General features: G+C 39.6%; 1 protein-coding gene across 4 annotated transcripts in view; it reads left to right on the forward strand.

Annotated features, from left to right (window-relative positions):
• Positions 1–7563: 7563 nt before the first annotated feature.
• NTNG1 (netrin G1) overlaps positions 7564–18378 on the forward strand; it is a 332598-nt gene continuing 321783 nt past the window's right edge. For all 4 annotated transcript variants that reach the window (XM_030327471.1, XM_032594348.1, XM_030327473.1 and 1 more), the window contains exon 1: positions 7564–7918. In XM_030327471.1, the coding sequence (XP_030183331.1) occupies positions 7673–7918 (246 nt within the window). In that variant the 5' untranslated portion in view covers positions 7564–7672. The remainder of the gene's footprint in view (positions 7919–18378) is intronic.

Below are 18378 nucleotides of genomic sequence, written 5' to 3' on the forward strand. Positions count from 1 at the left end.
TCTCCGCCCACCCCTGCTCCCTCCCCCTCATCTACCTGTCAAAGTCACTGATCTTTTGCATTTCGGAAGAGGACGTCAACGGAAAGGAATTCCCCCTCTCGGCGAGGGCTCCGAGAGGGGGCGACGCGCAGGAGGCTCCCCCTCTGGGGCCCGCGACCAAGGTAATTAAGCGGCGGGGAGTGGCGGGCCGGCGCGGGGCTGGGGGTCCGCAGAGTCCTCTCCCACGGCGGGCCGGGCGCGAGCGGGACCCCGGGGCTGCTGCTGCTGCGGCGGCGGCGGCTCAGGTCCACACCCCACCCCTCTCGCTCCCCACGCGCCCGGGAGGAGGCTCGGCGGGAGCTGCCGCCGCCCGCCCGTGCGCCGCCCGCGGGCTCCGCTGCTGCGGCCGCCGCCCGAGGCGCACCCGGCTGGGCAGGGCCGCCGCCCCGCGCCGTCGGTCGGCTCCCGGCCGGCGCAAGGGCAAGCGGGCCACACGGTAAGTGCAGCCGGCGTCCCCCTCCTCCGGAGACCCGCGCGTCTCGTCTTGGCCCCTCTCCCCCCACCCCCAACCCCGGGCTCCCTCCCTCCGCCCCCCTCCCCCCCACCCCGCCCCTGTGATCCACAGGCGGGAGGGAGGCTCCGGGTGGGCGAGGAACTTTGCGAAGCGCCTTGAGGAGGCAGCGCGCGGAGCTGCGGCGCGCACACAACCCGCACACTCTCACACCCACACGCGAGTCTTCCTGGGTGTGCGCCCCGAGCGGGTTACGTGTCTGTGAGTGTTGCCTCCGGAGCCCGGGCGCGGGGTCTGTGCCTCGGCGGACGCACGGACGGGCACCCTGCGCGCTCCCCCTCTCACGCGCACACACCTGGCCACACACAACGCGCCAGAGGATTCTTTTTTTTCCTTTTGCCAATTGTCTTTGCTTGGGGAGAAAACTTGCCCTCTTGTCGGCCCTGTGGAGCCGGTGGCCACACTGAGAGCTTTTGAAGTCTCTTTCTTTTAATCTCCGTTATTGGTGCGAGATTAAAGCATTACTATCCCGTGGTGTGCAGCTGGGGAGAAGGGAAAATTCAAAGAGGGAAAGACTTGATGTAGGAATGCTGTGTGGAATATTTTGCTCAGATTCTTTGGTGGCATGACATTAACCGGTTGGCGCAATCGTCTAGGGACACTGAATTCCTGTCCTATATGGATCTGTGGATATCTATATATAATACAAATAATCCCGAATATTATTGGGCCCAAAATAACCAATTAAGTGATTCATACACGCGAAAAGTTCGATAAAAAAAGAAACTGCGCCCTCTGCTGTTTATTCTAGTAACCTCACCCGGGGACCTCCACCCTCCACCCCATCCACTTAGGTTGTCATCTTGCAGGGCTTGCAGGAAAATTCCTAGCGGGGATTTTAAAGGAACTTTATTTGGAGAAGTCGGAGGTTGCGTTCCCATCGTCGCATCAGGTATAGATTTCCAGAGAGTAGAGGCTTTTGTTACCCAACTCCCCCTCCATTCTTCTCTGCACTCAGAACGGTAATGGAGCCCCTCGTTATTATAACAGTTTGTCAGTCTTTGGAATGGAAAATTCTGAGTAAGATTCAGAATTCCACCAAGCATATGGCATATCTGGCACTCGTATTGCTCTAGAAATAAGGCCCTATTTTATGACTGAAAACACTAAAAGTTTTCCTATCTTACAGAAATGGTGGTGGTGGTGGGGGACTACCCAGAAAGATCCTCCAACAAAATGCTTTATTCAAATTTACATAATGGTTAAGCTTGTTAGAAAAAGTTTCCCAGAAATTGTCTTTTCCGGAGACGGGACCAGGTTTTTCTGATTTGCCTAGACCTTGAGAGTATCTCTAACCTGTGGGGAATTAGCAACCTCAGATTTCTTTAAGTATTTTGAACTGTATCACTTTGAATGTCTTATCCTCCCCCCCCCCCCCCCCGGCCCTTATCTCTTTGGCAAAGGAAAGGCCGTTCAATAACTGTCCAAGATTCTTTTGGAAGATAAGCAACTTTCAGTTTTTCATGAAGATAAAATTTGGGCCTTTGCATGTGGATAAGGATACAAAGGGAAAAAAATGCATCAAGTGTTTTACACTTAATGTTGTTACAGTTTATAAACGTAAGGGATGTATTTCCTTTTCTCTTCTGGAAGCCATGAAGTGACATCTGTTTTGCCACTAAAGACCAACATTAGGGCATTCAGAATTCCACATACTGGCTATTAATTTGGTGATACTTCCTACTGTGAAATTTAAGAGATATAATCCTAAAATTTTGTAAGAAAACAATTTATTTGCACACAAAGCTTTTTTTTTTTCTATTGAAATTTTTGTTTTGTCAGCTTTCACAGGGCATGTGTGTTAAAGTGATTCAGGTTAGCTTTTTTAGGAGGAAGCCAATGTATTTTGCAGTTTCCTTTTGTATATTTGCAGTTGGTGCAACTACTTGTCTGCTTCCATTATTATTCTGAAAAAAAAATATGTCAAAGAATTAAACCATTACACATTTAGTTGATATGTTTTCTAAGTGTTGTAAAGATTTGGAGAGTTTTGGAGTTACGAGAGCATCAGGGCGCTTGGAGAGAAAAAATTTCATGCAACTCAGAAAGTCAATTATTGTGTTAACAAAAATGTATGTGTGTGTGTGTGTATGTGTGTGTGTGTGTGTGTGTCTGTGTGTGTGTGTATCATATTATAGGTCAGTAAGAGATGTAGCATACTTTAAAAAAATAATTTCATCTTCAGAATCCAGAGTTTTGTTTCAGAACTTCAGGTGGGTGTACATTTTCTTAAATGTGTGTTTGAAACCTTGGATGTCTGAACTTCCCTATGTAAGAAGGCAAGATTTGCTGTTGTATGGGAATGAAACCCCAGATTTCTTCTAGGCTTAACTGATTCTGAAATAATTTTTATTATTATCCCATCCCCAAACATCCTGCCAAGTATATGCTATCTGATTTCTCTAATCATTCTTCTGTCTGTGAAAACCGAGATTTTTCAAATACGAAGGTGTGCTATTTGGTTTTATTAAGAATCTCATGATAGGCAGTTGCTCATAATACCCAATCAAGAATGAATAAGATATGCCAATGGCGTTGTAATACATGTTAAATTCCTTACATTTTGAGAGACAGTTAGCAAAAGGATAGAAGCAAATGTTTTCCATTAAGATGACTAGGAAATGCTTTCTTCACAACAAATAAATAAATGCAAAGAGCATTCAGTATATCTTAAATGTCTTGTCTAGTCCATCTCATTATGACAGTGTTTGAATCTGCTAATTTTGGTGGGTTATAGAATTTGGGTAATATCTTTATCTCTTTATACTTTTCACTCAATGAGATGTGATGATAGTCCATGTTCTTTTTGTTCCTTCCCATTCAGAAACATGCATATTTATAAAAGTCTTAATGTCTATGAGGAATGAGTCAATAGCTGTCTATTTCAGGTGCCCCTGAATAGCTGAATATTTATGGAATAAATAGCCTACTACCACCAACCCCACCTCCTAGTGAAATTATATAATAAAACGAATGAGCTGGAGTTAACAGATTTACTGTCAATATTTTTCTCTCAGTTGATGAAATTGGCGATTGTTTTTAGAATATAATTGTCTATAATTTTGATCATTATTACTTCCGTGTAATATTTTGTAAGACTTCTCTTCTAGTGAGGGAAAGGGCCTGTGAAAGATCTTATGCAAAGTTGATCCAAGGTGGAAGGGAATTAGCTACAGAAGCCTGGAGAAAGATGTCTCATGGATGCAAAGCCATGTTATAGCCCATTTTAGTACAGATCAGTAATATCTGTCAACTTGAGGACATGACATAATTTTATGTTTTTACATTGGCTCTGCACATTTATATACCAGTGAGAGTCTTTGGAGTTCTCATAGCATATTAGTGGTTATTTTTTATCAAAGAGGACTTCTCAGTACTTTAGTGTGTAGGTAGAGATGATGGCATTATTTGAGTACAGTGAGTTTCCAAGATTTGCAAAGCAAAGAACTAGAACTGGGGCTGCCCAGAGCTCTTCTGAAGCTGCTCACATTTAGGTGATGCAGACACCTGATACAATTGAAAGCCCATATTATTTGGCAATCAGTTCAGTTATGGGCCAGAAGGGGTTGGTTTACTATATATTAAACCTTCAAATATGTCATTGACTGTCTTTGTCATAATCCGTTTGCTTCGATATTTGCTGTGATGACCTAGCTTTTAAGAAGCAATAATGATTTTAACCTGGTTGAAAGCATAGCCAGATGGGAACCAGTGCCATTAAGACAATAGAGGTTAGGGGGTAAACAATATTCTATTTTCATATCATTTTGTTTTCTTTGAAAACTCCATAATTATACTTTAATGGCAACTTTTCCATTTTGACAGAGGCTTCCTTTCCCACTGTGTGTCATGACAGTTCACAAATTTAATTTCTTACTAATTTTAAACTAAGAGGATTTTCTTTGAAGTGTATGTGGCACTGAAAAAAGTAAGGAGACCTTATATAAAGAATACACACTAGAATACATGCTACAAATACAAAAATTAGAATGAAATTAAGCAATTATGTTAAAGAACAGCTTAGTGACCCTCTGCTCCTGATCTGTAATATGCGTGGTCAATATCTTTTTCTGTGTCAATGGGAGCTCATTAAATGTAAATTCTGCAGACTAACTGAGCCATGCCATATTAGTGCTTGCCAAAGCTTGACATTTTTAATACATTAATAATATGTCTGTAATGTAATGGAAAACTATTAATCACAACTGGTTATGTGCCAGAAATTTAAGCTATAATTGGCTGCTTCTTGTCAAGAATGTCTGTCGCACAGTCCTGCAACTGCCTAATATTCAAATATCTTGCACTCCTCTGCGTTTTTCCTTGTCAGTGCTCTAAATTCGATCAATGGTGTAGTCCATAATTCTGTGTAATGACCATCATTATAATTCTGCTATACTTTAATGAGAATCCGTTCTATTGGGATTGCTGTTGTATCATGAAACAGTAACAGGCTCACATACATTTCGTTAGTGTCCAAATTTTTCACGTACAGCCACCTGGTCATCCTTTATTTTGTGGTTGTAGTAAGGCAAAATGTGGATAAAGAAAGGGATATAAGACATAAATAGATTAGGGGATAACATTTACTGTTTAACAAAAAAACTGAAGATTAAGCTCCGAGAGCATTCAAATATATACTTAAGGTCACATTTGAAAAACAGTATTAAAAACTGATTCATAATTTTCACTTGGTTCACACTCAGAGCAGTCCATTCCTGGCCTTCAAGATTATATTGTTCTTGATAAATAAGTTGCTAAATATTTGAAATTAAGAATTGAAGTTAATAAGTTCTAGTCTAGTAGATTTTACACTTCTGCTGTCTGTTGTGATGCCCAGCTCCCCTACACCCCATGAGAGTCTTCTTGTGATAACAAAGTAGTACACACAGTTGAAAATGCATCTAGAAAATGTGCATGTGTATTATTTTCACAACCTTTTCAGATTATTAATTGTTAAATTGTTGGATGTTTCTTAAAATATCAACTTAAAATTACCACCAAATCTGAAAAAGCAGAAGGCTGTGCTAGCCACAACACATGCTTCTCTGTGATGTTTTTTCTTTTTAGCTTAAGATATCAAAATGTGCCCAACACGGTATAGTATAGTCTTTATGTCACAAGGAGGAGGCAGATTCAAATCAGCAGTTTATACATGTTTAGACAAACTGCTAATTATTGCTTCGTAGGAACCCAAATATTCAACACTTTTCCTAATAGAAAATATCACAAATTGCAGCTGGATGATAACATTTTATGAATTGAATATAATGAAAATTGCACTTGCATCCATAAAGCAATTATTATAAATTACTTTGCTATGGAAACACTATTCAGCCATCCCTTGGCATTTCATAGTCTCTGTGGCTTAGTTCATTTTAAGATGGTGCATTATTTAAATATATTGAATTCCTTTTACAAGATTGTTTGAAGATAGTGAACTTCCCTATTTAAACTGCTTAATGTGAATTAAAGGGTCTGTAATGGTATTTTCTAAACTGTGGCCTTTTTTGTCCTTTTCAATTGTTTAAAAAATAGTTAATTATTGGGACTGTGACATGATGAACCAACTAATTACACAAATACCTCTTTTTTACACCTGGGTTCCAAATGTTATTTTTTGTTTAGATTTGGACAGTGATCTCTAAAGAGAAAAGTTGCCAGTTAAACTCACCAATGACTAGTACTCATAGTTATGTAGGCTGCATTATCGGTTGACCAAAAGTACTTTTAAACAGTAATTTTTATTTTCTGTTAGAATTAGTGCCATATTATTCTGCTTCATGGCCTGTTAACTCACCCTCAGCTGTTTTTATATGTGCATTTTAAATTGTGCATTTTACTACAGAGCTTTTAGTTTTAAGGCAGCGTATAATATTTGCCTTTGGGACAAATTCTCTTCTGTTACAAAAAGTAAGTGCAAATGCAGATGTAATGGCTATAAAAAGATGTAAGAAAATAGAAAATTCTTATGAAAGGAAAATTTGCTCCTTTGGTTTTATTTTTGAGTATTTTTTCCAGAGAGCCAAGTTATCTTTATCACTAAATGCAACTAAACAAAAGAGGCTAAATTCTTCCATATAATGAGCAAATCCAGAGGGACAGCCTTGTGCCAACAATGCCAGTTTTTCACTCGGGCTAACAAAAGCTAAGAAATGTACAAGGAATTTAGAGATTTTTAGGGTCTCTTTGCCAATAGACAAAAGGCATACAAGTAGTTGTCACTTCTTTGTCATTGTTATAAAAGCGTTCATTTTCCCCCATTGTTCTCCTGTAAGATTTTCTAGCATTGCAATCCATGAGAAATGTTTAAATCTAGCTGCCTGCTCTCAGTTTTGTCAAGATGGAAATATGATTTTTGAAGCGAAAACCTGTAACTCACCTGGAACATGCACATCTGTCTTTGCTACGGAAGAGTTAAGTCCTTCGTATCAAAATTCTCTCCAATGTGAATGATTTCTGTGGTTTGCTCATTCTAGCAAAGCATCGGCGTAAAGGTTATCCATATTACACCAATTTGCTTTATATTGCATCAACCCTCCCAAATGTCAACATATCAAACATTTTGTAATGCATCGATTCTGGGGCAATAACTTTTACTCTTCCTGTTTCTTAAAGGGTGTTGGTGCCAGAAGGAAAGAATGATTGATGAGAAGCAGACACCGGGCTATAGACACTCATCCTTTTGCTTCAGATACTATCAGTACATCTGAGCATCCCTTGTGAGCCACGAGCACTGAGGATCACCCAGGGTTATCGGATGTACAACGGCAGAGCCATCACATCGCTAAATCATCTTTTGCTCCTGGACATCTTTTACAAAAACCAAACTAGACCTGAGTGTAATAGATACGTTCTAGGACAACGAAAAAGCTGCACGTTGTTGGTGATGCCTACCGCACAAGTATGTTAGACTTCCACCCAAATCCTCGATATACCTGAACACGCACAATATCAACCCTTGGCTTTTAGATTTGGAATCTACATTGAGATTTCATCCTCTTTTTTTTTTTTTTAATATATAGACTTACCTACATATACACATATATGTATATGTAAAAGGGACATAGATCACAAATAAGCAAACCCTGCTTTATTACCACAAAGATTGCCAAGAATTTAGAGATGTATTTGTCAAGATTCCTGTCAATTCATGCCCTTTGGGTTACAGTGTCCTCAGTGATGCAGCCCTACCCTTTGGTATGGGGACATTACGATGTGTGTAAGACTCAGATTTACACAGAAGAAGGGAAAGTTTGGGATTACATGGCCTGTCAGCCGGAATCCACGGACATGACCAAATATCTGAAAGTAAAACTGGATCCTCCGGACATTACCTGTGGAGACCCTCCTGAGACATTCTGTGCAATGGTGAGGCAACCCTTTTGAATAGAATGTTTCATATTAAGTGGAGGCATGTCATTTACGTGTACAGATGTGGTGAGTGTGAAAACTCAAGCAATGAGCTGAATCTGCTGGTGGCAGATTGGTGCTAATAGGCTAGCCTTCTTCTCGGTGGAGGTTTGCAGGACCTGGGATTACGATTCGCAGGGTGATTCATGCACTGGAACGTGCCTTCTGCCTTCCTTACAAACCCAAGCTTCCACTGAAACAGGCATACTGTATATAACTGAGAAAAGAAAGAGTTCGGCTGGGTTCAGTTTCAGATTGGAGTCTGGGAATATGATTAGGCCAAATGTCTTATAGTAAAGGATAAAATCCATTGGTAAACCAACTTTAGAAAAACAAAGTTCTCTTCACATGCCTGTATAGGGCCACCCTTGAGGTTCATTGTTCAAGGCTAGGTTAGAGTTCATGGTTTTCCTCATCAGGAAACTGATGTGATGTGGAAGTCCTTGGTTAGGAGGTCAGTGAGAAGAGAAGCAAAGAAGAGAGGAGGTAATGCCTCCAGAAAAGTCTTCTTTGTCAACTCATGTGGGGTCCTTATTTTCAAGGGTCCTGGTTTTCTATGAGTATTTTAAATAAGAGTGTTGGAATGTTGAAAGCATATTTGCTGAAAAGTAATGACCTCGTCATACAAATTCAGATACTATCCTTTTGAGAGGCCAAGTTAAAGAATTCATTGTTTTCGTGGTGTACATCAGTCTTTTCCGGGGTGAAAAGTTAAATGTTATGTGCAAGGAGAACTTTGGAGTGACACATGGGATTTTCACTAAGGACATGGTTGAAAGTTTACCTAAAGGTACTAGTCATGAGTTTGGTGATTAAGCTGATGTAAATGAAGGTGCTAGAGAGTCCAGATAGTGTGTTCATTTGGTTTATGTCATTTTTTTTTTTTTTTATCACAGGCGGTCTTTATTTGGTAGAGGAATTGTGATCCCATTTTCCCCCACGTAACAGATATAATCATATGGCAGATTTTAATAGTATTCTTATCTGACTTTATTATCTTGAACCCGGCCTGGCATTTTCAGGATAGTGAAACTATTAATCAAAGTAGCATCTGTTCACAGTCCCCAGTGAGTTAAATTAGCATAAGATCATCTTAGACCTAGCACTGTGGAAAAGGTTTTGTAACAGGAAACAATTTTGAGCAATAAAGAGTGTTTTTACCTAAAAGCTAACGGCTTGCCATTTTTCAGAAGTGCCTTTGGGGACTGGTTTGAATTATAGTCTAAACCTGATTTTGTGGAGGGTGAGAAAAAGATCTTGGCTATTAGGTGTCACAATGACTAAAGTGCCCTGAAAGACTAAATATTTCAAAGAGAGGACCCGTCTGTCTGGGAAACAGGTATGTGCTTTGCAAAAAAAAAAACAACAAAAAACAAACCAAAAAACCAAAAAAACGTACATTTTAGAAACCAGAGACTTCTAGAAGAGTACTTCATTCAAACACATTAGCAAAACTATAATAAATCTGTAAAAGAGCAGGGACGTTTTGTTGGCTTTGCATAAGGTCTTTGATAATCTCTCATAAAAGGTCAAATTTAAGATCTCATTGCAAATTTGGAGTGAAATTGCTGTGCAGGTGATAAGTTGTGCACTCCTCACAGCAGAGAATGAGTTCTGGGCCAACTCTTCATATTATGAAGAACACTCTAGCTCTATATATTGGTTTGCATGACACTTGTAGCAATATGCCTCTTCTGGAATTGTTTAATAATTTACAGATTGAAGTAAAAGAGCAGACATCTTTCTGCAGCATGCCGTTTCCACTTGCATGGGTCCTGTATAGTGTGTTCAACCTGTAATTTAAATATGCAGCTTTCCTGATCTCAGCCCCTGGCAAGAAAAGGCAAGTTCGGCACTGTTCCTGTCCTTTTGGGGAAGGGTTTATTGACTGGGTGTCTTTAGTGTGCCTCTCTTTCCGATCATGAGTGGGAAAGGGCACATTACAGAACTTCTCATGCTTCTCATGCCTTTCACAGCACATGGTGTAAGGTCTTTAAGCAAGTCAGTTCCCTACCAGTTCCCTAGCTATGTGATGTTAGAGACCAAGAGAGAAAAAAGAATTAAAGTGATATCCCTCAACTTTCTCAAGTGCAATAATATGTATACTTTGTATGTTTACCCCAAGATCTACAAGACCGCCTTTTCAAAGGCTACATCTGAGTATGAGGCAGATATTTGGAAGCCTTGGTGCATGTAAACTTGTCACAGAGCAGAAACGTTTTTCAAGGGAGAGTGTACGATTTGTGCGATGTTACCTATCAGTGCCTAATTTGGACTCCTTAATATGCATATGATTGGCAGAACAGATTTAATAATCTATCCTTTAAGCACATACTTTGGGGCTATTTGTATGCATATTATATGCCAAGTCAATGATAATGGCCTAATAGGGCAACACTTCCTCTCTGTAGTTTTGGATTTTCCATAAAACTCTTTAGTGTAAGGGTTCCTGACACCAGGCTGTAAAGCTGTCTCAGGATGCTGTCATATCAGACCTGTTTAGGTGCTCCCTAGCCCAAGGTCTAATGGGAATCCATAAAGTCATTTGTGTTATGATTTTCACACTTTCCTCCTTGACACACACATCCATCCCTTCCTGCTCCCCCAGAGTCGTTATGGCCCATTACATCAGCGTTGCTGCCACATAAGCACAATCACTACTTAGCCCTTATATGTAAATGTTTGCTGCAAAATGGTTTCAGAAATCACCTGCTCAGTTACTGACACCCTTATTAGCTGTGAGTATAACAATTCTGAACACTAAGGGCACATTTGATGAGAGAAATACCCTGAAATTCCCCTGGCTGATTTGTATAAAGTTGAAGTTCATTGGCAATGTGTTAAGAGTCAGTGTTGCCGCTTTCTGCACTTGCTCCATCATTATGTGGCTGTGACTATCCAGGAATGCAGCATATAGTTTATGGTGAAATTTTAGGGAAAAAAGGGCCACGTGATTCTGTTTGACAATAGATCTCAGCTTGCTAACCCAGATGACCTGTTTAATAACTCTTTAATATATAGTGGTTTTAAATTGCTGTATATTAGTACTACCAGTATTTGTGAACATAAATTTTATGGGAGAACTCTGCCGTTCCTATTCATGACAGTAAAATAGGGGAAACATATACACATATACACACATCTATATGAATTGTGTATATTGAGACTAATATATATGAATTGTATATGTTGAGATCATACATCTTCTTTTTAATTTAATGTATTCTTTTTAAGTTGTTGGTGGCCCAAGAAATATCTCTGCTAAGGAGGAAGAATCTGAAGCATAGAAGCATAGATTAGGCTTTTTGTTTTTTAGGCTGGGGTAATATGTTAGTATAGATCATGTCCTTCTTCCAGCCACATAAAAGCTTCACATAGCACAGCTTTGTCAGAAAACATGGATCATCCAGTGACGACAATTTGTTTCAATTTGCATAAAGAGCAAATAGGATGATCTGAACCCGTGTGTAAAGCTGAAGTGACAACACAAAGCTATGACTTGTTCTTTGTGTTTAGACAAACTTAGCTGTCATATCTGCACGCAACACCCCAGTGGCTTAAAAATGGCAAAATTATCTGCAATTATCTCCAGCCTGCAGCTAATTTTCTGGATAAGTTAAACAGAAGCTTTGAAAGGAAGCCCACAGACGGAAGAAGTCATGTGCGTTTGTACAATTGATGGTGCAGCAGTGCTGATGACTGTGGAAATGGGAGCCCTTGAGAGCTGCTGTGGATTTCAGAGCCAATCAAAACTAAATTAGGAAACAAAGATTATTAAAAAGTCTTCTGTGCATGTAATTGTGGCATAATATTATGAGGTGGACATTAAGTGTTTCCCTTGGAGACCCTCGGCATCATGAATGCAGTGCGCCTTTAATTACAAGTAGACTCATATTACTAAAAAAAATGGAGAAAATAAAGTACTCTGAGGTGTAGTTAGCAATACCCTCATTATGTTTACTGAAATAATTAAAAGAAAGGATGTAATTTTTCTAAATAAAATGTCAGAATTTGAAATGAAAATGGATTTTCTTTAGGAAATTTACTAATGTGTGCCCCTGCTCTTGATAGGCGTTTACTCAAGTACCATAACAGGCCTATTAATGATCGTTCCATATTGTGCTATTTCCAGATAGACTCCTATTAAGAAAAAAAAATACCTTAATTATCGTAAGCATTGTGGATAGAACATATTTCATTTTGTTCAAATGGAATTTAGGAAAGTAGTGGAAAGCCTTTGGGTTTTATGATTTTAACGGAACCCAGCGGGATGGTGAGGGATAATGCATAGTTGCAGGGCAATCCAGAACTTAAATTTCGAATTTGACATCAGTGCAGGTTGCCATCTGGTGGCTATCAGGTGGCCTCTGAGAAATTAGTTTGATAAACTGAGTTACATTTTCAGTGACAAGGCATTAATATCAATTTTCCGAAAACTGGAAATGACATTGACTTATATGATAATCGAATAATCTTAAAATAACTCTGTTCACATGAAATGTAATTCAATAAATGAATGAAGTTTTAATAACAGTGACATCTTTCATTTGAACTGATTTATCCCTTAATTATCCCAGAATGGAATTTAAAAAATAAAAACCATCAGTTCCTTCATTACTAACACTTCATTGTTATTTAGTTCATTATTTAGACTCATTTCTTAGAAAAGTTTAATTCACGTTTGAAATGAATTCAGTTTCATGGAGATCAATCTTTTTGATCTATCACTGTATCAAGTATTTCCTTGTTGAGGAGCCTACCATAGTTCCTTATTGTCTGTTGCATCAAGTCTAAAGTACTGTAGCTGGGTTTTAAATCTGGTTGTATTCAACCTTTTTTCCCATTCCCACTAGGACCTTGTGTACGGCACCTTCAGGGGACTTATGGCTAATGATCTGATTGGGAGGGGGCTACTGCATTTGGATTGAAGTTCAGTGGCATGGCATGAACAGAATATTATGGGGAGGGAGCTTGGGAGGGAGTTGGTAAAGATTATGGTGGGGCTAACAAAACTTAAAACCACGTCATGTCACTGAATGTTCTCAGATAGTGTTCTCTGTGTTTGCAAGTGCCTCTGTCTGTGTTGGGCTGAGGCTTCACAAGTAGTATTCCAGACTACTGAATGCAGAGTGAAGTGAGCAGAGTCATACAGCACATGCAAAACTGAGAGGTGGTGGTGTGAATCAAAGTCAAATAACATGTGTTCCCTGCCTCCAAAGGAAATCAAGGAGTCCTAAGAAAAATGAATAAAAAAGTAGTGTGTACTCAGAGGCTGGGGGAGCAGAGCAGCAAAGCCAGCATTCAGAATTTAAAGGTGAAACATTATTTTGCTGCATATCAAAGGGCCACTTGGAGAATACTATCTGGTAGCCAAGTGCCTGATGCTCAACAATGTCTGAAAAAGATAGAAAAAGGCTGCGTGGGTCAGATGCAAGCACAGTGTTTAAATGACAGCCTAGTGGCCTGGTTAATGGTAGAATGGCTCCTTATGTCTGGCAGGATGGAATAGGAGGGAAAATCATAAAACGTGTTGAGTTAGACCTATATATATGCCATATATATAAATATGCATATACACATGTGTGTATATATATGTAACATACATACATAATATATATGTATGTATGTATTTTTTTTAACTTAGTTGGTGCTGGAGTGTGCTAAGATAAGCATGGCTCATCTACCTGGAGCTCCAATTTTACACAAAGATTAGGAGAAGCATTTTACTGGATGCACAAATGCAAGGTTTTTAAAGATGAAACACTCCTCAGTCCCCCAAGGAGTAATCTTATCTGCTCTCTGTGGAGGGGAATATCACTGAAAAGTGTGAAAAGCAATATCCTAAAAATACCATAGCCCTTCCAGATTGTTTTAGGGTCTCTCAGGCATATTCTCCAGACTTTGGTGAGGTGGGCTTGCTCTCTGAGCTTTGGGACTGTACACGGGTCCTAGGCTGGCATCTTGATCGTCTGATGTTGAAAACTAGTGTCATCACACAGGAAGTCCCTCATCTCATGTGTTTTCTCTGCGAGGACAAGCAGAGGACATTCCTCTTGCTTGGAATCGTCTGTGCTTCTCTGCACTTCTGTTGATTCCACCCATCCTTCAAGGTCTGTGTGTTTCTTTATATGTACTTCCTGCCAATTTCAGCACATATCATTTTGTTGACTGAGTATATATGTTAGCCCTGCCTGTGTACTGCACTGTGTGGTACCATTTAGCACTTATTACATCTTACTGATTAATACACCCACATGCACATTTGTTTTGTGTGTTTATTGTATCCTGATTCTTTATCTGGATCACCACTCTTTAAATGAGATGATATGTAAGAAAGCCTACCGGGACTCAACAGAGACTGTGCATTATATTGCTTTCCTACTTCATAGCATTTAACATATTCCTAGGGAACAAATAAATAATAGCATGCTTTTAATTGATTAATTGATCAGTTGTTTCAATGTAGTATTTGATTTTCTAGAATGTTTTCTGTTTCTTGGGAACTTTTATCATGAATCTGTTTCCTCTGTAAATTAAGAAACAACTGGGGGCGCCTGGGTGGCGCAGTCGGTTAAGCGTCCGACTTCAGCCAGGTCACGATCTCGCGGTCCGAGAGTTCAAGCCCCGCGTCGGGCTCTGGGCTGATGGCTCAGAGCCTGGAGCCTGTTTCCGATTCTGTGTCTCCCTCTCTCTCTGCCCCTCCCCCGTTCGTGCTCTGTCTCTCTCTGTCCCAAAAATAAATAAACGTTGAAAAAAAAAATTAAAAAAAAAAAAAGAAACAACTGGAAAAGTTTGGCTGCTGTACTTGGGCAGCTTATGATGATGTTCTCAAGAGAGGTGAGAGAAGAAAAATCTACTCACAGTTCCAACACTGAAAGTGTATATAAGGGATTTTTAAATTCCATTTCTCATTGAATCTTTGAAATGTATTTTTCCAAATAGAAAATTTGGAAAAAAAAATTAGAAGAGCTTCACATGCAACATTGAAGTGATTTTGTCATATTTCTTATGAGTCTCTCTCTCTCTCTAAATATATATTTTGTTTTACAAAATTGGAATCGTATCACATACATTTTTTTCATCTTTTTTTCCCATTTACTGCTACACTTATAGCATTTACTTGTATCATTATATATTCTTAGGAAATATGGTTTTGATAGCTATAAAGATCTGATTATGTGGATATACAGTATTTTATTTAATTACCCTCTCACCTTGACAGCTTAATGTTCTTTTCTATTGGTTATATATTATCGGTTACATGCAGTGGTGAACATATATCAATGTAGTCTTTTTTATTGAACATATCCTTCTTCTCCCACATTCAAAACTTCCCATATTAAATGCACATGTTAAAATTTTTTTTAATGTTTATTTATTTTTGACAGAGAGAGAGAGAGACAGAGCATGAGCGGGGGAGGGACAGAGAGAGAGGGAGACACAGAATCCAAAGCAGGCTCCAGGTTCTGAGCTGTCAGCATAGAGCCCGACACAGGGCTCGAACTCACAGACCACGAGATCATGACCTGAGCTGAAGTTGGACGCTCAACCGACTGAGCCACCCAGGCACCCCTAAAATTTTTTTTTAATGTCTATTTATTTTTGAGACAGAGAGAGAGAGTATGAGCAGGGGAGGAGCAGAGAGAGAGGGAGACACAGAATCTGAAGCAGACTCCAGGCTCTGAGCTGTCAGCACAGAGCCTGATGCAGGGCTCTAACCCATGAACCATGAGATCATGACCTGAGCTGAAGTCAGAAGCTTAACCGACTGAGCCATCTAGGCACCCACACATGTGTTTTGATTGTTGAGCTCCTTATATTGTATTTGGCTGAGGCTATAGAGTAGGGCTATGTTCTTGCATTCCCTAGAGTGGAATGAAATAGACATTCTGTTTGTCAGTCAGGGGGACTGAAATCAGCATGTGTGACTTAGGCAGGCCCCTCTCTGGGCCTTGCTCTCCTTTACGTGGACTTGAGAGAGCTTCTAGAGATAGGAGGAAGACAGCTTCTGCCACACAGTAGAGAGCAAAGTCAGGGGACCTCTTTGGGAACAACAAGCTAAAAATGGGCAAATTACACCATATAAACAGTACTTGTGGCTTTAAAACTTGCTTTAAATTGATCCTCAGTGAGAAATACATTTTATATTACAACTCATTAAACACATGCTTTCCATATACACCACCAAAACAAAAGCTTCACAAAGAAAGTACTAACCCTTCCTGGGTGCTATACCCTCTGGTAATTTTTTCTCCCCTTATAGTTCTTCTTCACCTTTAGCAAATAATTGAAAATCATATTTTGATTGTGATCCACAGATTATAGGTAGGATTGTTCTTGAAACTCTGAATAAATGGGAAAATTCTGTGCGCATCATTGTATAACTTCCTTTTTTAAATTCAACATTATGTGTTTGAGATTTACTGCTATGTAGTATTCTACCATATGGATTTTTCTTTAATCAATCTTCTATTTCTAGACATTTAGTTTGTTTGATTTTTACATTTTAAGGCTCTTGACTGGAGTCAAATTGTCCTCCAGAAAGATGATTAGTTCACACTTTGCTTTTAAGCATTTTACAAAAAATGTGCTAGGCGTGAGTTTCTCAACTGGAAATTCTTAAATATTCTTCTAATGTAGGGCCTTAGCAGATAAGTGAAAATATGTACTTTACCAAAAAGAATAATGATAAGATTATCCTTATTGCCACCATCTTTTCTGCCGAGGTAATAACTTCTGTGATTTTGTATTGATAAATGGAAATATTGGAAGGTGAGATTACATTTAATTTTTTAAGGATGTATTTTTTGCTTCTTGATTAGACTGATTTTTAATGTTTCTTGGCCAGGGGCACCTGGGTAGCTGAGTAGGTTGGACCTCTGACTTCAGCTCAGATCATGATCTTGCAGTTCGTGAGTTCAGCCCCTTGTCCGGCTCTGTGCTGACAGTTCAGAGCCTGGAGCCTGCTTTGGATTCTGCGTTTCCCTTTCTCTCTGCTCCTCCCCCGCTCATGCTCTGTCTCTCTCTCTCTCTCTCTCAAAAAAAATTTTTTTAATGTTTAGATTGATTTTTAATGTTTCTAGGCCATTTAAAATTTCTTATTCCCAATTGTAGTAGTTTTTGCACTTATTGCCTTTTTCCTCCTATTTTTTCTGTTGAAGCCAGCAATTAAAAATATGTATATTTGGGCCTTTTAAACAGATACCATTTTTTTGTCAGTTGATTAAGTTAAAATTGCGAGTATCCTTTCTTTTTTTTTTTTTTTTTTTTTTTATATGAAGTTTATTGACAAATTGGTTTCCATACAACACCCAGTGCTCATCCCAAAAGGTGCCCTCCTCAATACCCATCACCCACCCGCCCCTCCCTCCCACCCCCCATCAACCCTCAGTTTGTTCTCAGTTTTTAACAGTCTCTTATGCTTTGGCTCTCTCCCACTCTAACGTCCTTTTTTTTTTTTTTTTTTTTTTTCCTTCCCCTCCCCCATGGGTTCCTGTTAAGTTTCTCAGGATCCACATAAGAGTGAAACCATATGGTATCTGTCTTTCTCTGTATGGCTTATTTCACTTAGCATCACACTCTCCAGTTCCATCCACGTTGCTACAAAAGGCCATATTTCATTTTTTCTCATTGCCACGTAGTATTCCATTGTGTATATAAACCACAATTTCTTTATCCATTCATCAGTTGATGGACATTTAGGCTCTTTCCATAATTTGGCTATTGTTGAGAGTGCTGCTATGAACATTGGGGTACAAGTGCCCCTATGCATCAGTACTCCTGTATCCCTTGGGTAGATTCCTAGCAGTGCTATTGCTGGGTCATAGGGTAGGTCTATTTTTAATTTTCTGAGGAACCTCCACACTGCTTTCCAGAGCGGCTGCACCAATTTGCATTCCCACCAACAGTGCAAGAGGGTTCCCGTTTCTCCACATCCTCTCCAGCGTCTATAGTCTCCTGATTTGTTCATTTTGGCCACTCTGACTGGCGTGAGGTGATACCTGAGTGTGGTTTTGATTTGTATTTCCCTGATAAGGAGCGACGCTGAACATCTTTTCATGTGCCTGTTGGCCATCTGGATGTCTTCTTTAGAGAAGTGTCTATTCATGTTTTCTGCCCATTTCTTCACTGGGTTATTTGTTTTTCGTGTGTGGAGTTTGGTGAGCTCTTTATAGATTTTAGATACTAGCCCTTTGTCCGATATGTCATTTGCAAATATCTTTTCCCATTCCGTTGGTTGCCTTTTAGTTTTGTTGGTTGTTTCCTTTGCTGTGCAGAAGCTTTTTATCTTCATAAGGTCCCAGTAATTCACTTTTGCTTTTAATTCCCTTGCCTTTGGGGATGTGTCGAGTAAGAGATTGCTACGGCTGAGGTCAGAGAGGTCTTTTCCTGCTTTCTCCTCTAAGGTTCTGATGGTT

Source organism: Lynx canadensis, chromosome C1 (assembly GCF_007474595.2).
Source record: "Lynx canadensis isolate LIC74 chromosome C1, mLynCan4.pri.v2, whole genome shotgun sequence".
In the NCBI taxonomy this organism is placed as follows: Eukaryota; Metazoa; Chordata; class Mammalia; order Carnivora; family Felidae; genus Lynx; species Lynx canadensis.